Genomic DNA, 27040 nt, shown 5'->3' with positions numbered 1-27040 from the left:
ATCATTTATAATTAATACCGTCATTCGAGATGTCACTGTGGAAACAAGTATAACAACTTTACCTGGATTTCCTGGGATCATATCTACCACGATAAATTTAGTCATCGAGAATGGGACTTTGATACTGATGGATATAACATAACAGTGAAAAAATTGTCCAATACTTGTAAGTATATATACTTTTAATTAACAAATGGAATGTTTACATTGACATCATTGATCTCATTTTATTATTGTCTTTTTTTCAAGGTTTTTCCACAGAAATCAGACTATATCCCAAATATATTGATATAAAGAATAATAGTCTACTTACACATTTTTCCTTGTAATTGTTATATATCGAAGTAGAGAATTGCACAGAATTGTCAAAGTAACACTAAGTGTTTGATAGGAGCAAAATTAATTACCGTTTCCAAATAAGTTGTTGTCAGAGACATTCTTATTTTACTTTTCCTCATTTAACATTTTATGGACGTTCATCAAATACATCTTTTGTAAATTGAAATATTCGTTTGTACTTTGCCTTCCAGTAATATAACTTTTTTTTACTTTTTTTATATGAGCGTCACTGACGAGTTCTTTGTAGGCGCAACGCGTGCTCGGCGTATCAGATTTTTAGACAGGTATATTTATGAGGAATTTATTTACAGTTAGTAAATTAACACTGTTTGGAAACATTTGAATTCCAATTGTCCATAAACGGGTTGAATAAAACTATATTCTATTTTATTTATATTATAATTTTGTAATTATCAGTCTAAAAATTATTACCGCTCTTGTCCTTTTGCTAACATTAAACTAAATTTACCATCAATAAACTATGCAGAAGACGATGAATCATTTTTGCCACAATGTAGTAATATTACACCGAAGTATTTCATACTGGCAAACACTGCGACTCAAAGGGCTTCAACTACAGCTACTTAATTACAGATCAAAAGTAACCAAAGCGACTTTTTATTCAGCATTGTATAATATCACGAGTACTGAAGTTCATAATCCCATTCTGCACTAAATTGTATTTTTCTGTGTAGGACTTTTTTCTTTGAGTATATAAGTACTATTTTGACTAGTGCATTGATTATTAAATGTATAAGAATATATAAATAATAATTTTATATAAATTGTCGAACAAAGGGAAGGAGAATGGTACTGACTTGAATGTTAATATGGGTATATCTGGTTATGGCTAATATAAAGTTCACGTTAATTCATATGCCTTGGTGGAAATAAGACATTGGCAGTCACACATAATCTTATTTTGATTTCTCTGGTTACACGAACATAAGCTCTTTTGGGGGTTTAGACAAATACTGTGAATTTAGTTAAAAGTTATAAACAGTACTACTATAAAGCACAAAAGCCGTAATATAACATACGAAAACAAATTGAGCATTAATTACAAAAACAGTAACCCAAATTTAACACAAATACTAATGAAAGTATAATATAAGCTGCTCTTCTATAGGCCTCAAGTTGTGACATAAAACTTAAAAACACACCTAAGCACATGTATTACAGTGGCATGAGTTACAATATAATGAGTTTACTTGCATTTTTAATTTAGTAAAAGATGTTATAAAATGAGCCGCCAACTCATTTTATCTGCAGAATGTATCTTGTGGATTTCAAGCTTTACCTAGTAGTTCTATCTATTGGCATTTCAGATAAATTTTGTTATATATAATAATAGTTTGTTTAATTAATATTTATTGGTGGAAAGCTATGAAGTTGTACTGAATTTTCCTTATTTATCATTTTCAAAACTTTCACAACATAAACAAAGCACCCATCATAACATAAGTATATTGATAAAACAATATTCTGCTTAGCTACAGATTTGTATAAATCTATTAATTTAAAAACAAAACCTTGAAATTTATGAAGAGATAACAGATTAATCTTCGTTTGTCATCGACATTTTTATTGTCACAATGTAAATTACAATCGCAAAAGTAAAAACAAAGGTAAATAATTATTCGATATTAATTCGATGAAACAATTGATAATCAAAGTCATTGTCTAAGGTGTAAAAGATTACACACAACATTTGCTTTCACAAAACATAAAATGTTCACAGAATTTGATGTTCATGACTTCAGAAATGCAGTGGTAACATTTGGACTCATTTCAATCATTTTTTTTTAAGCTATAGAATTTTCACTAAAAATAAATTGAATTAATGGTGGTGCATTTCGTTAGTTGTTAAGTATAGTTCCAAGGCGATCTACTTTAAGTGATGGCTTTTATTTTTAAACAAAAGTAAATCCCCATATATGATGTTGATTATTGGAAAGAAGTATTGCATCGATATAGAAATAAAAGAAATTAAGACTAGACATTATGAAAGAGTGGTATATTGTTCATTTTCAAGGTTTGTTTGATATTTTGCCAAAACAATATGTTTATATATTGTTTCCCTCGGTTTTTGTTTGTAACCCGGATTTTTCTCTCTCATTTTTCTCAATCAATTGATGACTTTTGAACATCGGTATACTACTGTTGCCTTTATTTGATACATTAAGCTGTTTGATATTACGGAAAAAATGTTTGGCCAGCTAAAGTAACTTTAAATTTGTACCGAATTTATTAAGATATTGCACTTTATTATCTTTTGTTGTTAAGTTGCTCTCACGTATTAGTGACCAGGAAAATACGATGACCCATTAATTATATTTGGCCACACATTCATAATACATGTACTACATTTTTAAATATTATACGACGAACATTACTGTTCCCGATTTCTCGATCTACCTTACATGTAATACTTCTGAGTGAAACATATACGATACCTAGTATAAATGCATAAGCTTAAATGTATGTGATATCATGTCAGCTACAGTCCTGAAAATCTGTAATAATTGTAAACTACGAGACATCTGCACTTAACTATAACACTGTACACTGGCTTAGACATGTTACATCGGTTTTTCCTTAGTAACCTTATCATAGTATTAGATATGTATCAGCAAATTTAAATTGAACCTTTTTCCTTTTGATCCGAAAATGAATGTATTACTTTCCAACTGGAATAGACACACTACGGAAATGTGACATTAGAAAGATTAACTTAACGTTATTTGCTTTCATTTTAATTAAGAATCATTCCAACAAAACATGCATATCACGATCAAACATTGTAAATTACTTCCTTAAATCACTTGCATGCGTCAATAATGTCATCATATTGTCTCAAATCTCTTTTTTTTTAAATTTAGCATCTATCCAATGCGTTAATAACAACACCACGCGTTTTCATGTGTCATATAACACTTAAATGTAGCTCGGGATATTCGAAAGGAAATTTGTAAAGGTGCCATGATGTCTATTGATTGTTTCTATCATTTTTACAATTCAAGAAAAGAAATGTTGAATGAAATACGCAAAAGCAGAAAAACTTCAAGCTCCTTTAATGTGAACTGGAACTTGACCTGGAACTTTTACCAGTAAACTATGTTATCGTAAAAGCAAAATATCACCTATTTTATTATATTGCCTATGTTGTATATAAAAATTAGAATATAATAATAGTATATAAACATAAACTTTGAAATTTCAAATTGACATAATAAGAAATACAAACTATTTTATAAATTTTGCTAATGTAGAGGAGACGGGATTTAATGTCTATCCTTCGCACCTTTTTTAAGTGAGTGATTGAATAGCATTTTCTTCATCATGAAAAGTTATGCTATGTTTTTGCATGTGTGTTATTTTCTAAAAAATAATTATATGTACGATATCCATTCCTCCTAATGGTATGATACACTTACCTATCAATACATCAGTGACAAATGTTCTGTAGACCTTAACGTGTCAGTGTTATGTTCGTTAAACGCATCATTACCGCAATGATTTTCAAAATCCTCTCAATGAGTCAAAAATTTGTCAGGAAGAAAACAGATTATACCATGGCAAAAGAAAACAGACGAACAGAAAACGATAATTCCACAACTATAAAACTAGAAAATTAAAAAAAAGGCAACACAAAACTAATTCAAAATCGTAGAAAATTACAGCAGAGTTACTTTAAACATAGTTTATACTCTGTAAGAAAATGTACGATATCTTTAGTCTTTTCTCCCAATACAAAATTAAATTTTATTTGTCTTTATTATTATGTATAATAATTAAATACTTTTGTTGTATAATTTTACCATTTAGGTTTAATATTTATTATGTACATATACATATTCTTTTAAGTGATTATCGTCTCTCATAAATCTGTACAGATTGGCTTATGTATACAAAATGTATCTTTTCTGTAATTAGTTAATACTTTAGTTTCTTTGTGTATATCTCTTTCATATTCATTTGATAAAATTTACTGTTTGCAATAGCATGAATTGTTCTATATAATAAGAATGTTCTTATCCCGGGCATAAAAGCAATGCCGTATTTGGCGAAACCTTTTCAACTTTTTATCTCCAGTGCTGTACAACTTTGTACTTTTTTCTCTTTCGATCTTTTATATCTGGGCGTCACTTGTAAGTCCTGTGTGGACAAGGCGCGTTTTTGGCGTATTGAATTTTAAACCTTATGCTTTTTGTTATCTATTAATCATGTTTTTCTTTGTCTAATGTGTTCTCCTATTTGTTTGTATTGTAGTCCTGTAATATTATGTTGTCATTTCGATGTTATATTTAACTTTGCCATTAAAGTGCGAGGTTTGGCATGCCACAAAACCAGGTTCAACCCACCACTTTTATTCCCCTTTAAAAGTGTCCTGTACCAAGTCAGGAAGATGGCCATTGTTATATTATTGTTCGTTTCTGTGTGTGTTGCATTTTAAGTTGAGTCGTTTGTGTTTTCTCTTATTTTTGAGATATTGAGATCAGACGTGGCACGGTACTTGTCTATCCCTAATTCATGTATTTGGTTTTCATGTTATATTTGTTATTCTCGTGGTGTTTTGTCTGATGCTTGGTCCGTTTCTGTGTGTGTTACGTTTCGGTGTTATGTCGTTGTTCTCCTCTTATATTTAATGCGTTTCCCCCGATTTTGTTTTTTGTCCCTGGATTTATGAGTTTTGAACAGCGGTATACTACTGTTGCCTTTATTTATAAATGTATTGTGTAATTTTATACATAAGGTGAGACGTAAATAAAATATTGAATTGAATTGAATTGTATAATTTGCGCAGGTTATTTGCTAATCGTAATTATATTGATGGTACTAACTTTTCTGGATGCGTATTTCAACAAGCCCAAGCTATTTGAAAAGCCAAAAAAAAAATAAACCAATTAACAGCTTATAAACCGGATTTTTCAAAAAGAGTATCTTTAGAAAATAAATAAAAGTGATTTAGGAAAATAGCAATATAATGATAACAAATACATTTATTTACAATAAGATAATAGTTCAGATGTAAAACAATGATTCATTTCAAACAAACATAGTTTTGTTATATCCAATACTTTCAACCGAATAAGAAGAGCAGTTAAAATATTAACTTATAAACCGTGTTGTTTTTATAATTTCACCGACAGTTGTTACAGTAACAGCCAGTATAACATTACAAACCATATTTTTTTCTGATTCGTTACAAAATGATATTCACATATGACTCATAAAACCTTAATGAGTTTCAAATGCATTACAGTTCCAGTGACAAATTCAATCTGCTTCTTTAAATGCACACGTAGGAAAATGAAAGCAATACCAACATTTACTTACTTCTGTTGCTCGACCCCCCAGTCAATATTAAGGTAAAATTATGATTCTGTTATTTAGTTTGAAGTCGCTGGTTTAATCTTTGTCCATAAATACGTTTTTAATGTTAAACAAAACATTCTTTAAGATAAAAGCACAATATACATGTAGCTTCAATAATGATAAAAGTGGAAAAGAAAATTGAAAAGGCAACAATATTGAGTCACTACTAGATTTTGTTTTGGTAATTGATAAGAGAGGCAAACGATACTAAAAGGGACATTCAACCTCATAAGTCGACTTATAAAAACATGACAACGCCATGGCAAAAAAAATAAAAAAAGACAACCAGTCTTTTAAACAATTTTATAAAACTGGTACACAACATATGAATAAGTTGTTTTTGTTATTGGATTTATACATTAATATGTAGTAGGTCCGTTACCGGTTTGATATTGGAATCAAATGTTCTATTTACAAATCATTCAACACTATTCATAAACTTAAATATATACAACTGTTCTTTGCGTTCTAAAATTAAACATCTTTAACTGTTCTAATTCATATGTATATGTAGCAGATGTAAATTTTTCTTTTTGTTACAATACAATACAACTCGTAAAGCTTCTTTTTGTAAACGTCTGTAAGTTCCTTAAATAAAATAAAGTTTCTCACGAACTTTACTTATGTAAACTTTCGAATCTATGATACACAATCATCAGATAATGACTATTGGTCTTCTATTTTGACAATATGAGAATTGCATTTATCTTTTTTCGGTCAGAAGGTTTGAAGTAAAAGAATGATGTTTAATATTTCATCTTTAAAATTCTTAAACACCATTAGTAAATTGATAAATATATCAATGATAATGAATTATTAATTGGTTTCCCCTTTTAAAGTGAAGAATATCATTTAAGATTAATTGTGACATACATTTGGTATGTGATACAGATTAATGGGGAATAGGATATTGATTAGATTTTGTACATACAATAACTGAAAATCAAACCATCGGGTAGGTTAATAGTTTCCTATCAAATTTTGAAACAGTATATATGTCCCAGTGGATGAAATAAGGTTATCATATTCGTAATTGAAAGGCTCAAATACATTCCTTGTTTAATCAATATCGGAAAGGTTTCTCTGTAGGTTGCCCTTTGTAAATACAGCTGTTTCTCAAACCACGCCTCTTTTGGGAAGATTTAAAATATTCATAGAAAATTAATTTGTTTACATACTGGTTCCCAGTTATGCTCTCTGTGTTCCATCTCATAGAGACATAACTTAGGAATGTTAACAGTAAATATTCGAAGTAGGGGTAGTTAAGAAAATTAGTGTTAGTTTAAACTCTGAAAAGTTCAGGGCATACAAACGTTGAAAATATGCCGTACAGCCCTATATTTTGACCTTTGAAAAATATTGTAGTGCTTATGAACTTTCAATTCTAAGATAAGATTTTTTTCAAACCTTCATAGTAAAAGTGGTACAGTTTTAGCCGTAAAAGGAGTTCCTATAGGAAATTGAATTGTCAATATTTACAGAAATGCAACCTGTGGTGGTTGCAAGTGTAGGCACGAATGAAGTTCATCCAAATTGGTGTAGATAGAAATTACACGAAAAAATAACCAATTTTCAAATTATGTTTACATTGTTGATTCATATGTAAATGAAAGAAGAAAATACACAGTTGACAAAAAAAAATTATATGTTAATCAACTTCTTAAAATTACAGTTAGCTTTTGGCATAACAACACAACATATCAATTATGAAGGCTCATGTATTTTTCCTCACCAAACAAACGAATTCCGCCTTGTGGAATGGCCGTATCGAGCAAATCGAGCAAATTCCAAAACAGACCCTGAAACGCCATTATATAACAATTAAAAAACCCGCTACAAGATACATCTTTAATAGAGAAAATAATATCACATTTTACGGGTGTTCTCACGCGCTGGTTGGCCGTTCTGGAATATCTGTTTCACAGTTGACGACGGAAATTTTCCAATTGTCATAAGTGCAATATCGGCCCCTATCCCAAAAGTGACCTACCTAATTAGACATATCAACGGGGTTGTACTTCCGGAGCACCTGCAATCAATCCCAGGTTTTGATGGGTTTCGTGTTGATCAGTCTTTCGTGTTCCATGTTTGTTTTGTGTTCTGTTGATTGTTTTTCAAAACTTCATAGTAAAAGTGGTACAGTTTTAGCCGTAAAAGGAGTTCCTATAGGAAATTGAATTGTCAATATTTACAGAAATGCAACCTGTGGTGGTTGCAAGTGTAGGCACGAATGAAGTTTATCTAAATTGGTGTAGATAGAAATTACACGAAAAAATAACCAATTTTCAAATTATGTTTACATTGTTGATTCATATGTAAATGAAAGAAGAAAATACACAGTTGACAAAAAAAGAAGGAAAATCACAAAAAAACTGAACTCCGAAGCAAATTCAAAACGGAAAGTCCCTAATCAAATGACAAAATCAAATGATAAAACACATCAAATGAATAGACAACATATGTCATATTCCTGACTTGGTACAGGCATTTTCAAATGTAGAAAATGGTGGATTGACACACAGAACTATCTATTTTTTGTGGTGGGCTTTTTACATTGTTACTTTATCAATCTGTCTTGCTTGACGGAGAATCATACAATTGTTTTAGTAAACCCGATGGAATTCAAATTCTTCTAATTTTTTATTTGAATTTATACCAGGAAAAATAAATCTACCGTACCATTTCCCATGATTTTAAGGTTTTATGTTTATTAATTAAAAAAAGTAATCAGCATAATATTCAATGCATAAATCTCGGAATAGTTCAAATACTCTTTTTTGAACATGAAATATATATTTAAGGCATGAAAAATAAACTTTCAGTTTGCGAAGGTAAAAAATCGCTTTGAATTAATAATTTGTTTCAATTTCCTGTTAAACATAACGTAAATGAAATGAAATGAAATGTTTTTAATAAATCAAAAGTGAGTTTTTAATCCGAATATAGAAGTTACTACCGAATATTGTCAAAATGATTATAAACGCATTGTGCACCGCAATAAAAGAGAGGCGAAAGATACCAAAATGGATATTGAAACTCGTAAGTCGAAAAGAATCGGACAACACCAAATACACCAACGAAAATATGTACAAAAAAGAATTGCGAAAAAAAACCTCGAAAAAAACCAAATTAAAAGTCAACAAAATTATACCCTGAGAATATCAACCCTGGAACATACTTTAAACAACGAAGCTTCAATTTCAAACATACCAAAGAGAATATTTCGTGAAACACTTTAATATATTATATCTGACAGTCGGAGTTACTCTTTTCCATTACGTCAAGAGAAAATATGAAGAAATTATATGTCAATCAACTTCTTAAAATTACAGTTAGCTTTTGACATAACAACACAACATATCAATTATGAAGGCTCATGTATTTTTCCTCACCAAACAAACGAATTCCGCCTTGTGGAATGGCTGTATCGAGCAAATCGAGCAAATTCCAAAACAGACCCTGAAAAGCCATTATATAACAATTAATAAACCCGCTACAAGATACATCTTTAATAGAGAAAATAATATCACATTTTACGGGTGTCCTCACGCGCTGGTTGGCCGTTCTGGAATATCTGTTTCACAGTTGACGACGGAAATTTTCCAATTGTCATAAGTGCAATATCGGCCCCTATCCCAAAAGTGACCTACCGAATTAGACATATCAACGGGGTTGTACTTCCGGAGCACCTGCAATCAATCCCAGGTTTTGATGGGTTTCGTGTTGATCAGTCTTTCGTGTTCCATGTTTGTTTTGTGTTCTGTTTATTGTTTGGTTTTTTTTAGCCATGGCGTTGTCAGTTATTTTCGACTTATGAGTTTGAATGTCCCTTTGGTATCTTTCGCCTCTATTTCAGTATGTTTCATTATGATTACAAATGATTTAAACGGGATTAATAAATAGTTTAAGTTTAAAACAATTAAAAAATATCTACTAAAATCAAATGATATATATATTTTTTTAACATGAGTAGCTTTGAAACATGCACAGAAATAAACTCTGAATGGAACTGCTGTTAGTCAAAACATTAATCTAGACTTCATACCGAATATTTTCTAATAACATATATTGTTTATTTCTTTAACACATGTCATCTTTATCATAAAGAAGCAAATCACTAAAAATGAAAATAAACTCATCATAGATACCAGGACTAAAAAATTATATTTACGCCAGACGCGCGTTTCGTCTACAAAAGACTCTTCAGTGACGCTCGAATAAAAAATGTTTAAAAGGCCCCAAAAAAGCACGAAGTTGAAGAGCATTGAGGACCAAAATTCCTAAAAGTTTTGCCAAATACAGCTAAGGTAATCTATTCCTGAGGTAAAAAAGCCTTAGCATTTCTAAAATTCCGAATTTTGTTTACAGTAAATTTATAATTATGAACATATCAATGATAACTCAAGTCAACACAGAAGTGCTGACTACTGGGTTTGTGATGCCTTCGGGGAAATAAATCTCCACCAGCAGTGGCATCGACCCAGTCGTTGTAAATAAACTCATCATAGATTTAAACAGGACTAAAAAAATAGTTTTTACGCCAGACGCCCAGACGCGCGTTTCGTCTACAATAGACTCATCAGTGACGCTCGAATCAAAAAATGTTCAAAGGCCAAATAAAGTACGAAGTTGAAGAGCATTGAGGACCAAAATTTCTAAAAGTTATGCAGCTAAGGTTATCTATTCCTGAGGTAGAAAGCCTTAGTACTTCTGAAATTCCAAATTTTGTTTACAGTATATTTATAATTATGAACATATAAAATAAAAGATGGCACCTCCCCTTTCCTTTTATCAAGAAATTAAATAAAAGTTTGAAGACTAGGACGAAATATTGGGAAGACGGATCGACTGAATTAATAACTAAAGCCAACTCTTTAAATCAATAACAGAAAAGATTAAAAATTATTATACAGATAATTTCCACAGACAATTCAAGTATTGAAAATGATACATTTAAACATCAATAAAAAGACAATAACTAAATAATAACGCACTTTAGATGAATTCAAATAATCACAAATTTCCCACAGGATCATTTATAAACCAAAATACGGCTTAAATCTCAATCAAAACAGGACAAATGGTTTAAATCAAAATTTAGATTGTGATGATATGATAGTTAAATTGTTTGATCTATGCTTCACGTTGGTTAAGTATATTTTCTTAACACAAACCTAAAAATCACGCAATAAGGTATAACTGGATTTGAATACAGTACAGTATTGCCAGTTCATAACCGTTCTATAACGTATTATATTTGATGATTATTTACACATGTTACATGTGCTTTTAATTAATATATATTTAATTTTTAATTTAGAAACATAAATTTTGATCTTATTAAATTGAATACTGACTGGTTCATTGAAAAATGAAATGCGAGAGAACTAGTCCATCGTTTCGATATTCTAAAAAAAAAATCTATTCGATACTCAAATGTCTCGCTAATTGGTATACATATTGATCAGATCAGAACATTTAAACAATAAACTTTGATTGATTTAAATGTAAAACTTCATTAAAAACATGTTGATCATTCCAACATCATGTTGTCGTGTTGAAACTGAAATTAAATTTACCTATGAAAAAATAGAATAACAAAAAATTCCAGGGAAAATTCAAAACGAAAGTTTATCAAATGTCAAAATCAACAGCTAAAACATCAAACGAATGGAAAACAACTGTCATATTCTTGACCTGCTTTTCAAAACCGTGTAACCGTGTAAAATGTATTGGTGTTGTAAAAAGAGTATCTAAAAATGTTTCTTTATTTATTATTGAGAGAGAGAGAGAGAGAGAGAGAGAGAGAGAGAGAGAGAGAGAGAGAGAGAGAGAGAGAGAGAGAGAGAGAGAGAGAGAGAGAGAGAGAGAGAGAGAGAAAAAAGAGAGAGAGAGAGAGAGAGAGGGGGGAGATATTGGTTATATTTATTGATACTTACGTTGGTGGCCTTGATATAAGAAATGTGTTGCCCATCTTTAAAAACTGTAGATAACTTTGATCAGGTACTGTAGGATTAATGGCAAAGTGTATGTTAAGACAATATGGGTATTTGGACCGTACGCGTACAGTCGGACCATATGAGTATTCTAATACGGTCTAGAACTGGACTATATATGCATTTGGACAGTATGGGCTACTTTTAAACAAACATTTATCCAACTCTTTTTATTGAGTTTTAAAAGTTAATATTTTAAAATAAAATGAAAAGAATGAAATAGTAAACATATTTTATCTGCCTGTGGGCAATAACTTAAAATAATCTATTTACTATCAAATGAACATTTTGCAATGAGTTTCGGCATGCACGAGATAGCTAAAAAAAAGTTTTTTTCTTCATATATTTATATTTCATGTAAGAACAGTTTGTCGGCACTCTTCCAAGACCTTGCTGATATAAGCCTTTGATTTAAACTTCATAAAAATCGACAGGAAATGTATGTGTAAAGGTGCTAACAATGCAATGTTCAATATAATCAATGTGTCTCTAGCATGTCAATACTGTAGTTTTGATTGGAATGAATTTTCATAAAAATCGGGCAAGAATTGTACACACATCAACGCTTACTAGCCCTGACGGTTTTTTTCATGTACCACAAAAGCGACGCACGAATGACAAAAACAAGTGTACGCATATTCAAAGCAAATGCCAATTGATATTCGAAACCATTTGTATAGCTTTTCCAGACAATATGACTATTTTGACAGTATGTGTACGGTGTTTTTTATTATGTAGGGTCAAGTTGATATAGATGTTAACCAGCTACGAAATGTTACTTGTACCCGACAAGCCGGACCAAACACAACTGCTACTTTATATCAATGTATGAGAACACTATCAAAGCTTATCACATCACTTAAGTTGCCTATCGGATATACACATGCGGTATGTTGTTCTTTGTCGCGGTATAACGAAGAGCAGATATAAAGGCACTATTCGTTTAGAGTATCATTTCTTTTGTAGTATTTCAGCGACGCAAAAGCATATTTTTTTTGGAAGAAGTTGGAATTTACAGTTCTCGTTTAAAATTCAGTTTTTTACGTCAATTTAGAATGGATATTTTTGTCACAGATTTAAATGTTTTCAATTATTGAAAATCTGTATAATGAGATTGACAGGGCGACACTAAAGGTTTTGTAGCTTAAATACCTGGGATTGTTAATGTTTAAAATAATATTTGTGTTTTCTTTTTAGCTGATGAAAAGAAGAGAGTAAATAGCAGCGGTCATGGAACTTAAAGTTTTCATAGTATTTAGTGTTTTGTTTTGTGAGTATTAGTGTTATATCTATATGTATCATAACGAGTGAGAATTGAATATCGATTGATAATGACTTGAGCTCTTTTATTTCGATATTATTATAAAAGAGTCGTGTCATTTTTATTAAATTAACATGCGTATTTCCGGAAATTCATAATGTTTTTAGATGAAATTTACTTCAGGAAAAATTTGATCCTTTTGTATACTGGTGTTTCTTATTTTTCTTTGTAACACTTTAAATTGTCATTGAAAGTGCAATTGTGTACTTTAGCAAGGCTCTGAAATCTGAACCCATACCGATGGAATGAATTTTGTTATCTTAAATCCACCAACAGAACACGTTCTGGTGTTTAAATGGAATAAGCATAACATGCACTATAAATTAAAAATTAAATATTGATGAGAAATATTACAGTTTTAAAATAAAACATATAAGTCATAATTGATTAAAAAAAAGAGACTATTTCAGTTTTCAGAGAGAGGAAAAAATAATATTCGTTATTAGCTAAATCAATTTATTCGTAGGGTTAAAAAGCTAAGATAAACGGTGTGGTCGTCATTTGACATATGCTTAAAATGTTATTGATGTAAAACCAACAACATAATACCTTATAAAAAGGTCACTATCTTCTTCATTGCTGCATTTTGCAGCATAGAATGGAAATGACTCCATTAATAAATAAATAACTGATAACAAAAGGAAAAAGAAATCGGTGTAAAAGACTAATGTTTCCGATAAGTCAGATTTAAAATACCTTGTACATGGCGGCATTTTGCAGCACAGAAAAAAATACTCAAAGTTCTATTTCAAAACGAATAATTAAAAAAATTAAAAAGTAAATAAAATCGGTGTAAAAGACTAGTATTTCAGATTAGTCAAATTTTAAAATTTTAAAAGATTTGATTTTCAATTGAAACGCAGCCCTTACTTGTATTTTTCATTAAAAATAGATCAACGAGAAAATATTCTATGGAAGTTGACCGATCGTTCCAAGATTTTGATAAATTTAATATATATACGTACAAACATTGCCGGTAACTTTAAGAGCTTCCTATTTTTTTAAGATTTTTTTTCTTATTCTACGTTTTTAACCCCCAAAAATAAAAATGTAAACGTTTGGAGGCCAATTTCAACAAGAATGAATCTCTATCTAAGGTTAAGAAAAGTCATGCAAATAAACAATTTTCTTTTTCATTTGGTCCTCTGTAATCACAATTATCAAATTTGTGAGTTTTTATTTTTGACCTAAAAATTGATATTCAAATTGATTAAATTGAAAACTTCTGAACTAATAAAAGTCGACGGAAAGAACAAATTATCAAAGTTACATATACTCAAATATTGAGAAAGGCATTACAAGGATTTTTGTGTAGTATTATTTAAAAGGAACCAAAGGGGTTTTGTAAAATTATGGCTTGTATTTCTATAGTCACTCTGTGTATGAATCTAGGGACTATTAGCTTCTGCATGCCGCATTGGTAAACAGGGCAACCAGATTGGATTTAATTCACAAATCTACTATAATTAAAAGCTTAAAAATTCTTGTTTGACTAAGAAAAAAAAAACCCAACTCAAATGGAAATTCAAAACGGAAAGTCCCAAAACATGGAAAACAATTGTCATATTCCGGACTTGGTGGAGGCATCTCCTTATGAGGAAAATCGCGGATTAAACCAAGTTTGCAAAGTGTAATATTCAGAAACTATCTGAATATTATGCTGTTAATGACACGAACACTCACTTGCGAAATCGCGATCCGTGAACTAACTTAGAACGTTATATAAAGCCTGGAAATAAGAGCAGGTTGAACGAAGCCCAGGAAAAGTCCCTAAATAATCTATAACATAGACCGGTTTTTAAAGCAAATCATATGTTGTCTATTAGGATAATTTAAATTGAAAAAAGTCTAAAATCTTCAAAGGTGACTGTGAATTACATAACGATTTATATCATGACAGCACATAAATATATTGTTCCCACTGAGACCGAAGATGAAATGATTATCTCAGATCTAATGATATTGTATCAGCATGTTTGATAAAACATATGAATAATTTATGGATCTAAAATTTAAATTGCATAGTAATAACTTGTCAATTGTCCTCAAAGAATTGCAACATTTTTAGCCATTATTTGTTTTTGCATCTTTTCATGTTTTGCTACTATTCTATGCATGTAATAATAGATGCATGTTAACATTAATATTTTATTAAACATCTGTCTGTCTGTACTATGTTGCAGTGGTATTTATCTTTTATTATTAAAATGTTTTTAGTGTGTTGAAGTGTTAACACAAAAGGCGGAAGATACCAGGGAACAATAACACATAACCTAAAATATGTTTACTTTTTAAGTTAATTTGGAAAAAAATCTAAAATTTTAGATTATAACCTCTTCTGAATATAACACTGTGTCTAAACCACACCGGCAAAATTTGTTCGGATCGATGGTATCTAACATCCGGCACAATGACGGAACATTACTAGACAGAAGAAAGCTAGGTTTCTCCTTATTTTCTTGTTTTTTTTTATGATATCGAAGAATATATATACATATATTACTATTTTCTATTCTGAGATGCAATATTTTCTACAACCGTTCTATATTAACGGAGAAATAAGTCAAAATGCATGTCAAAATGACGAATTGAGTGAACCTTGCCTCGAAATTGTTTAATTTCTCGTTAAATTGTTCACATTGTACGGAAAGAAAGGTACGGGAAGATAGATATTGACACGGAGATTGCAAATTTAGTTATTATGAGCATCTCAATAATTGTATTTCTGTGTATGGAACGAAAGAAAAGGGTCATGTCAAATTAAAATAAACCGGTTTCGTCAATGTTGTTACTACACAATCACCCGGTTTCGTCTATATATATCACCCGGTTTTTTTTTTGGTTTTTTTTAACAAACAATTTATGAATAGAAACTTTGGCACGGATCTAAACATTGTCTTTCGAGAATTTAAATATATATTTATTGTAAAGTAAACTTGGCGTGTTAAAATCTATTTTAAACGGGCACTTTTGGACATAGTTAATTATGATTATACACATTTTCCTAATGAAAGGCGTATCCCTTATTTCACTTAACTTCAAACTAATTTTAAATGGAATATAAATACTGAATAGCAAACACTGGTATCTAATTATTTTGTAATATTATTATATTTTCTTTGTTTAAAATATTAGTATGTAAAGATGAAAAATAAAAGGATGTGTCAGTTTGATTGTGCCATAATTCTAATTTACTATACTATATTATATACACTTAGTTTACAATATTTACTATCAATTATTAATACATTTATGCATTCAATCATTGACGAACAGTCCCAAACCGACTATAGTCTATACTGTTCTGCACAAATTAATCATGCATGCAGTCCTTCCAGATTTTCTGCTACTATATATACTGTGTTAATTGCGCACTAAAGAGAGTTTTTACACTTAAGCATCCATAACATACAATGTAGCAGTGAGATTTGTAACTTTCTCCCCGTTTCTGGTAGGCACATTTATTTTCATAGGCATGTTTTTCACATTATTTTTACAGTTCAAAATGAAATTCATTGTTTGTACAGTTCAAATTCAATTGAAACTTCAAGATAACTTTCGAAAACAATATCTGACAGTTTTGTATTTTCAATGTGAATAAAAGTTGGTTTGCAAAACATGACCGTCATTTATATCTAGGTCTTATTAAGAAGAAGTGACGGTAACCACTTAACCCATAAACATTGACAATGAGACAACTTTCTTTTAGACACAACACATAGAATGAAATTCAAAACAGTGTAGCTGTGGCCATTGATTGACACATTAAATTTATTGATTGACTGGGAAAATTTAGGTGAACGTTTGTATGTAACGACCCCTGCTCACTATGTACTTTTTAAAGACACTTAAACTATGGGGTCACCAAAGGTTCTCAACACATAAATAAAGTAATTCGAAAAATTAATCAGAAATAACACGATGTTTTAATTTATATATATTATATAAATCAAAACATAAAGGTTATTCCGGATTAACTTTTCGAATTATTTTATAATTAAAGGCGTTAAGAAACCTTTGGTGATCCCACAGTTTAAATGTCTATCGTGGTTACGTCGTGAACAGTGGTCGTTACAGACAAACGTTCATGTAAATTGTCCCAGTCAATGGATGAATTTAATGTGTCAATCAATGGCCACAGCTACACTGTTTTGAATTTCATTCTATGTTGAATTAATCAAGTTTAGGTCAGCGTATGCCTTAAACAATGAGAAAAACACACAAACTGCATGAAAGCAAACTATAACAGGGCCCTAAATTATAAATGTAAAACAATTCAAACAAGAAAACTACCTGCCTATTTTATGTTCAAAACGCATATGGTATAAAGCAACCAAAGACAACCATGGAATTACAAGCGTGTGATTCGGGAATGGACTGAGTCAAAGGGTTGTCGCTGACACAAACAGTACAACAAAAGTACAAATAATCAAAAATGATGAAAAAACCTTAACTCGTCCGATGACAGAGCCTGTATAGTAAATGCGCGATGTGTGCCAAAACTTGTATCATAGTTAAAATTATCCCTTAAATATAATAAATATACATGTATTCGCAGTTTACTATGAAGTCCACTATCACTGAACTAGTATAAATATTTATTAAGGGGCCAGCTAAAGGACGCCACCGGATGCGGGAGTTTCTCGCTTCATTGAAGACCCATTGTGGCCTTCGGCTGTTTTCTGCTCTATGGTCGGGTTGTTGTCGCTTGGAATTTGTATGAACTTTTCATGTTGATAGACATTTTTAAATAATCTGTTTTTTTTTATTAAGATAAGCTGTCCTGAAGTTACGGTGAAACATGGATATGCTGGACAGACGGATAGATAGACGGACAGACGGACGGACCGAATGACTGATAGATGGAGGAACGGACGGATGGAAGGACGGACGGACAGACGGGTGTATACAATAATACGTCCTGTCAAAATTGGGACGGGCGTGTAAAAACGCAAAGAAATGAAGAAAAAAAACTCGTAATTAAAGGTCAATAAGTTTTATTAGGATATCGGCCAAGTCGATTTATTTGTATATTTGTCTGCCTTATCATTTTTGCTAAATATTTGAAAAAAATGTATAGAAATCGATAAAAAGAACTTGATATTCGGCATTCATTATAATAAACATAATCCAACTCACATAATCCGATTTCCCGGGTGTCCCTGTTTTCTCATTTCTTACAATATTTTAATTCGGTATACACTTTATAAGATAAGTGGCGAATCTAGATGACGTATAGGTTGCACGCCCCGACCCCACTTTTGGTTGCCAAAACTATATTGATTCCTGTATTTAACGATTTTGTTAAGCAAAAAATAATCAAAATATTGTTCGACTCGCTACGCTCGGCGGTATGTAAAAGTTGTTCGAATTACGTCCACTTTGAAATAAACTGAATCCGTCTGTCCGTATATATTGTCAAAATATATTGACCAACGTCAGTGTACGATCATCATAACACAATGGCGACAGTACAGACTCGTTTTTTTTTAGTAATGTTAACAAAATAATTATTATTGAATTTTGTCGATGACCTGAGACTATTATACTAATTTGGACATAGCAGTATAGTTACAATAAGGGATAAAAAAAATTATTTTAATGCATGGTAGTTGTAATCCTACATTCATTTTCTATGTCGATTATGCATGCATATACAGTTGTCTTATTATCAACGTTTATCCTTAAGAAGATTTATTTTTAACGATTTTAGAAAAGATTACATACATAGAATGATTAGATTACTTATAAAGGTGTCCATCCTTTTGTGCGAGAAAATCACATATCAATTGTGTGTTTCGATTTTTAAGACCGTAAAATTTCAAGTTTAAACATGTTCAACATATTTTCCCATAACTCATATAGAAAACGCATATTTAGAGAACTTTAATCTCAATATGCTGTTAAAAAATTTCGGAATGCAAAGTAAATTAAAATATTTGTGTTCTATAACAGTAGGAATTCAAGTTTTTGCTTATTATTTATTTGAATCTGAGACTCATATAAATAATAAGCCGTTGTCCGGTGAACGAACTTGTTTTCCAACGACCCACAAAATTCCTTTTGAACGCTGAAGTTAAATAATCAATTATAATGTAATGCGGTTATGATTTTTTTTATTTGACCAAACCGGGTTATGCATTTTGAAATCTATGACGAAACCGGGTTGTATACATTGACGAAACCGGCCAGTTCCATTTTGACATGACCCATTACTTTCGTTCCATACACAGAGATACAATTATGGAGATGCTCATAATAACTAAATTTGCAATCTCCGTGTCAATATCTATCTTCCCGTACCTTTCTTTCCGTACAATGTGAACAATTTAACGAGAAATTAAACAATTTCGAGGCAAGGTTCACTCAATTCGTCATTTTGACATGCATTTTGACTTATTTCTCCGTTAATATAGAACGGTTGTAGAAAATATTGCATCTCACAATAGAAAATAGTTGTATATGTATATATATTCTTCGATATCATAAAAAAAATAAGAAAATAAGGAGAAACCTAGCTTTCTTCTGTCTATTAATGTTCCGTCATTGTGCCGGATGTTAGATACCATCGAGTCCGAACAAATTTTGCCGGTGTGGTTTAGACACAGTGTATAAACAATACACGAATATTGACATCTAAGCGAATTGAGACTTCGCCAAAAATATCGATTCAATGCCCTAACAAATTCATTTGAATGAAACACAGTGTTAGCATATATCCTGATGAATTGTTCTTTCGATGTTCGCTTTTCTGCCTATCATTCATACATTCACTTAACAGTTTAAATGAATGAAATTTTGTTTCCCATCGTATTCATACTGCTGTTGCTGGTGTGTTTTTGTTTTAACTTGTTGCTATAATTGATGTATAGCCAACAAGTTAATACCATTCTCGCTGCTAAAAACTTTTACTCGAAATTAGATTTTTTTTTTAAATGACAAGTTTTAGTACAACAATTATTTTTTGTGTCTTTATATGAATAATTTATAACAATGAAATACCATAAGATCATTTCAATCCAGAGGTTTTGCAGAAAAACAGAAGTATATTTCCAAGAAAATGCGTCATTAATTGATAATTGCGACATTCTTTATGTCTTCACTGATGAAAATAAGCAACAAAAACAACTAATCAATTCAAAATAATGTCCGATTTCTACTTGAAATCACTTTTATATGGGAGCATTAATCTGATACAATGCATCTTTTCTGACAGTAACTTGTTAATGAGAAAGTATATATTTGTAAATTTCACGGCGATTTGCGTCGATTTCTATGTCAGGTAATTTACAGGTTAATAAAATGTCATCGATTTAAATGTTAATATTATAATGGAGTAAAAACAGTAACGCTTCACTAACCATGACGAAAAAAAGAAAAACAATGACTTCCTTCAATTAGCCTTAATACTGTTAATTTATTACTATATGATTGATCATGAATTGAAGCTTTGTTTCATTATCTTCTTACCTTGACACTGTCCATATTTTCTTCTTCTTTTTTTTGTTATAGAAAAAGTATTCAAGGATACCAGGTTCGTTATTTGAAATGAAACAATTAAAAAATTTGAAAAAAAAACAGAAATATATAATTAAAAATTCATAAAATGAGTCAAATCTGGCCATCTATGATTTGGGAAACAAATTGTCATTGTTTTGAATAATTTGAACAGTTTTGTGGTGAACAAATTTACAGAACTTATCAATGATATATAATGTTGTTGGACCATACTCTGAAAAGATTCCACAGTACCTGTATATGCAATACAACTTTTTGTATGATGTATTAACAGTAAATGTAAGCATCCAAATTGGTTTGCATATAAAATAAACAGGAAAAGTTTCATCTACAGAATCGACACAACCAATAAGCTAACACGATGTAGAAATTATGATATTAAAATACCACATGGAGTTAATGTGATGCATACGTTACACATGACATCGAACAGGACTACCTAATTCATCTATTTTTCGAATTTAATATACAATTGTCATTTGTAACGTATGCATCACATTAACTCCATGTGGTATTTTAATAATTTAAAATATTCACAAAAAGTTACAATACTGAGCAACACGCGGCTGGCTAACCAACATAAAAGCCTGACAAGTTTCTTGAATGACTTTTTGTTATATTGATGTTGTGCCGCAGACTCGGAAACATTCCGTGAAGTTGAAAATATTGCTAAAGTTCCATCAATTGAAATCTAAGAAAATCATAAAATAACTGAAGACTACAAAAACTTCAGATGAAGGTATTAAAAACGTCATCAAAGATTAGTTAAAAATGGAATCAAATGATCCTCTGACGATCGGTAGAATTTTAACTTTAATATAACTATATAAAAATGAAAATTGCAACATAACTGTTGAGAAACCCGCAGTATCCTCAACTCAGATATCAACGTGTCGCAGCTTGCATGATTTATAGCCTTCTTATAATTCTTCGTTGATTAAATTTCAAATTATTCAAAAACTGAGATTATATCTCATTCAGGCAAAGTTATCAATTTTAAGTCCATATTGCTCATATAGTTCCTAAAGTTAATAATCATACATGAATTTATTTTGTTTTGCTTTAAGCGTTAGTGAATGTAAATTAAGAAAAGGCCACTGGATGCACCTGATTTATAAAGTGTTTTCCCCATCGCATCTTTTTCTATTTGTTCGAATGTGTCCTCGAGTTTATTTCCAAAGTCTTTGGCATCGAGTTTACATTCCAAAGTATCCTGGTATCTTAGATGCATTTTTTTTTCAAGAAACCATGCAGATTGCAATTCAAATTAAATATCATAAGTGTGAATGTAAAACACTGTATCTTCTGATTTTAGATTCACATATAATTTGTTAACTATCTATTACTGTTTGTTGTAGCAAAATTAGTTTATATTTATATATTTTTTTAGGTTTTGTCAGATCTTTTCCCATGATGGCTGATGCATCTTTTATCGAAAACGATACCTCTGAACTATATAATAAAGATGCATTACTCCACGTATTATTACGTCATAAGAGATCGGCCAATAATACTTCTTCAGATGATGGAAGGAGTGCGATCGAAAAATTCTATGATGATCCAAATAATAAAGCCATGTATTTAGTGTTTCCACTGTTCGTCCTTATAATCAGCACATGTTGTGGTCTTTACTTTTGTGATAGATGTAGGAAGCATCTAAAAAAGAAAAAAGCCGAAGAAAGAAAAAAAGAAAATGAGCTACTTGAAAACCAGGAAGAAAACGAAGAAAACAAAGCTTCAACATCAAATAGTGTTGATGGACATAGTAGTGATTTGAACAAGTCAGCGAAGGATAATGGTGTTGCAAACAGCCCAATTGCATTGGAAATGTCAGGCGATATAAACCGAAATGATACACCACTAGAAGATGTAGAAAATAGTCCTGAGGTCAAAGCGGTAAATGCCGTTCCAATCAAACACAGGGAAACTAGTTTTATGACAGATGTACAAAATGCAAACAAGTATGATGTAGAACCGCAATCCAAAAATTCATCGAGCTCTACCTTTGCCGATGACGTCAAATCAAATAATAGCAATGTTCCAAATGCTGTTGCCGATGACACATCAAATTCAGATACAAATGGTAATACTATAAAACATGATTCGGTAATAGTTAATAAAGAAAATTTGAAAAAAGAACATGTCGCAAAGAAAATAAAAATGAACGAAAATCTAAAGGACAATAGGGTCGTTCCTGAAGAATCAAATAACAATAACTCTGATCAGCAACATGTAGTGATAAAACCCTTACCAACGACAAGAGAAATACAAGTAAAGAATATTCAGAGACGGGACAGTTTTAAATCAACATCAACTGTACGGAGCAATAAAAGTTTAGATAGAAAATCGAATGGTACACGATCTAGCGCTGCATTTCACGAGAAAACGACTTTGCCTGATGTTACGAAAAGATATTCAAAAATGGATAGAAAATTCACTGCATTATCAGCTGAAGCTATAGGAGAAATACTACAATATTATAAAGACAAAAAACATATGCCAGATATTATTCCAGACGAAGATGAAAATGCAGCTCCTATAAGAAAAAGATTCAAAAAGGCTAAATACAAAGTTTTTAATGGCTAGCACTAAACGTTTTCATTGAACAGTTTTCACAAGAAAATGATATTCCTCACACTATTGCTTAAGTGTCTACTGATTCAACTTCGAGCTAGCATTTGTTCTGAATTTCAGTGTTTGGTATATAATAAACACTCAATAAAATTAAACATAATATCTCGGTGACAATCCCATATCAATATGGCGTTCCAGAGTTGGCAGGAATACGAAGTCAGTTAAAACGAAGATGTCCATGTAGTCGCCAAAACTGTTATAGTGTATAATATTTTATGCATACTGAATTTTTTTGTATTTCAAAAAATTTAATTCTTCCACTTTTAGTATTCTTTATTGTTTAATCGCCGATGCTTAATCTTGATTTGTAACTGTGTAATGAGTATTGAACATAGTCATACTGTAATTGCATCTTTTTTCAAAAGTATTCTAGGGTCGAATAATACATGTTTTACAATTATTCATGCTTGTTTTCAAACTATTTTTTTTACATTAAGTAGGCACATATGAATAGAGGCGAGAGTAGTTAATAAACTAATAAATCCATATTTAGTATGAAAACGCTAAGAAACCACTTGGAAATAACATGAACTCCAAACTGAACGTTGGCCCAAGTCTATTGAAATATTTTCTTAGCCAAAAAGAAATTTTACGTGTTTTACGTGTATGGAACAGATCTAGAAACTACTAGCATTTCGGGGGAAACGGAAAAACTAACGTAATGATTATTGTTTCATTTTAACATTTTCATTCTTATATCTTATATGAGCTACAGCCTTTCCCACAAGTAAATTTCAAATACAAATGTCGATGTATATCTAGCTCTTTTGTTTATATCATATTATAACAAAATTGCTAGATGTTATGTTGTCAATGAATCAATAGCATTGATATAAATATTTGAATCGATTAAAGGATTTTTCTAATTTTGCAATTATATTGGCCAAACTTGTTGTTTTATGTTGTCTCCTTTTGCTGTACAGATTCTAAAATAAACGACCACTTAACATCTTGTAAGTTTAAAACCGTTTTGAATATCAAATCATATCACTGATGTAACAAACGAGAGGTAGAAAATTACCAAAGGACATCAAAACTCATAAGTCAAAAATAGACTGACAAAACCATGGCAAAAGAACAGAAGACCACAAAAGTAACAACAGTATACGATACACAACTGAAAACACGAACTGCATCAAAATCTTAGGAAATACGGCAAGAACTCAAGTTTTTTTTCAAATCCACTTACAAATATCGTTCTAGTGAAACATTGCTTTCTTAATAATACTGTAATCTAATTCTTGAAACTAACCCCATTATAACATTAATATGATACTTGATGACATGACCAGACAACATGTTTCACAAATCCTAAACAATCCGGATTCAAACAATGATAATACTATTATAATTGTTCAATCTGTTTTATTTTGCGTTACTGTACATTTACAGAAGGCAAACACCTCTCTTATATGGGACTCACGCTTATATATTCATTTCTGTTGTTCCGTTTTGTTCAATTTTGTTCACTTTAATGTATACATGTATGTTAACGCAGTAAATACTCATCATATTGTACACTTATTTAAATTTGAGCTAGCAGTTTACTCACAATCTCTGTTAAATTGCAATCACCAACCTGTTGAACGCTGTTATTATGCATTTGTTCAATTTGTAGGTTACTATCTTTTAAAGTAATGAGGGTGTGTGGGTTTGTTTCACTTATTCCATCTGAAAATTTTATTGATTATAACCATGCGCAATTCTTGAAGATAACTCTATCTGTTTTTTTTAAAGATAATATCACGATTATAACAATAATACTGATAATGATAGAAATAGTAAGTATTATTTAGGTTTCATGAAAGAATGTTAGATAATTAGTAAATATTAAAGGTAAATAGTTAGTCCAAACCTTTACCATATTCAGTATGCCATTCTGGATAGTCTATAATCGCAGAAGATTAATGAAAGTATTTGGTCTAAATAAGAAAGTGACATATTAAGGCACATGATTATTACATTTTCTTTAAAATCATTTCTGTAGACACCTGTAAATACGTATGGATAGAATATGCAAATTAATGTATATTTTAATTTTATTTAATTCTATTTTAAATCTGCACCTAATGGTGAAAGTGGTCAGAAATTATATGACACATACACACGAAATGCACAATATATAGGCATACAATATACCAGGAGCAATTGCTGTGATACATTAATATTGTTTTGTTTCTATAATAAACAAAATATTCGATATGGGTTTGTTTTATTTTAGCCCAGCTATGTTCATATCAAAGTCTGCTGATAACATTTGAAGTAGGTGTTTTTCTGTTAGTCTGGGTTTCATTCCAGTGATCACCATGTCCGTTTCTAAAAATTACGATTAGAACTATAACTAAAACGTTTTCCAGATAAAAATATCGTCTATGGATGTGATGTTCATATATTAAAAGTAAAGAACACAGAAACACTTACCATAAGAAAGACAAAATAAATCTTCAATCGCCATCAAATATGAACCATTTATTTTTATCTTTGACTACTTTTATTGTTTATGTCAGTATTTAAAAATTCAGTTTCACAATGCTACAATAGATTAATGGTTTTACATATAGTTCCTTCCTTCCACCAATAAAATGTTACCAATTTTGTGGTTAATAATGAAATGTCTACTAAAGGAGGAAAACCCTGTTGACTTAAGGCCAAGTTCAAAGTTTCATGCTATAACATTTCTATATGAGTTTAAATTTGATGAATTTTGTGACATTTTGATGAATCTGCTTGTATAGTCGATTCGATCCACATAATTGTCGTTGTTTGATAACATTTCACCAGGATTGATATAAGATATTTTAGATGAGATATAAGAAATTCTGTACATTGGTGTACATGCGTATACTCAATCCTGGCCGATATTGAATCATTAGATATATATGAAAGCTTAGCTTAGCTTGAAGTAATATTTTAGTCTATCATAGTATTAATGCAAGTATACAATTTTCGTTGTTTGATAACATTTCACCAGGAAAGATATTCCAGATGAGATATAAGAAATTCTGTTCATTGGTGTACATGTACATGTGTATACTCAATCCTGGCTGATATTTTATCATTAGATATATATGAAAGGTTAAAGTAATATTTTAATCTATTATAGTATTAATACAAGTATACAATTAGGAAAGCATGACTTATGAAGTACGACTAAGGAAGGTTGTATCTAGAATAAGCACTTAGAAAGTTCGAATTAGAAAGCATGGATCTAGAACAAGCACATAGGAAGTACAACTAAGAAAGCATGGATCTAGAACAAGCACTTAAAAAGTTCGAAGAAGAAAGAATGGATCTAGAACAAGCCCCTAGTAAGTAAGACTGAGAAAGCATGGATCTATAAACAAGCACTTAGAAAGATCGACTAAGAAAACATGGAACTAGAACAAGCACTTAGAAAGTTCGAATAAGAAAGCATGGATCTAGAACAAGCACTTAGAAAGTTCGAATAAGAAAGCATTGATCTAGAACAAGCACATAGGAATTACGACTAAGAAAGCATGGATCTATGACAAGCACTTAGAAAGTTCGACTAAGAAAGCATGGATCTAGAACAAGCACTTACAAAGTTCGACTAAGAAAGCATGGTTCTAGAACAAGCACTTAGAAATATCGACTAAGAAAGCATGGATCTAGAACAAGCACTTAGAAAGTTCGAATAAGAAAGCATGGATCTAGAACAAGCACTTAGAAAGTTCGAATAAGAAAGCATTGATCTAGAACAAGCACATAGGAATTACGACTAAGAAAGCATGGATCTAAAACAAGCACTTGGAAAGTTCGAATAAGAAATCATGGATTTAGAACAAGCACTTAGAAAGTTCGAATAAGAAAGCCTGTATCTGTAATAAGCACA

At 30.8% G+C, this 27040-nt stretch overlaps 1 protein-coding gene across 1 annotated transcript; it reads left to right on the top strand.

Annotated features, from left to right (window-relative positions):
- LOC139517542 (putative uncharacterized protein DDB_G0274535) lies at nucleotides 1-25389 on the top strand. Its single transcript, XM_071308737.1, has 3 exons — nucleotides 1-166; nucleotides 12912-12984; nucleotides 21944-25389. Exons 2-3 carry the CDS (start codon nucleotides 12945-12947, stop codon nucleotides 23137-23139), a joined length of 1236 nt encoding a protein of 411 aa, XP_071164838.1. The 5' UTR covers nucleotides 1-166; nucleotides 12912-12944; the 3' UTR covers nucleotides 23140-25389.
- Nucleotides 25390-27040: the final 1651 nt, after the last annotated feature.

Source organism: Mytilus edulis, chromosome 3, assembly GCF_963676685.1.
Source record: "Mytilus edulis chromosome 3, xbMytEdul2.2, whole genome shotgun sequence".
Lineage (NCBI taxonomy): Eukaryota > Metazoa > Mollusca > Bivalvia > Mytilida > Mytilidae > Mytilus > Mytilus edulis.
This window is presented reverse-complemented; position numbering and strand designations above follow the sequence as displayed.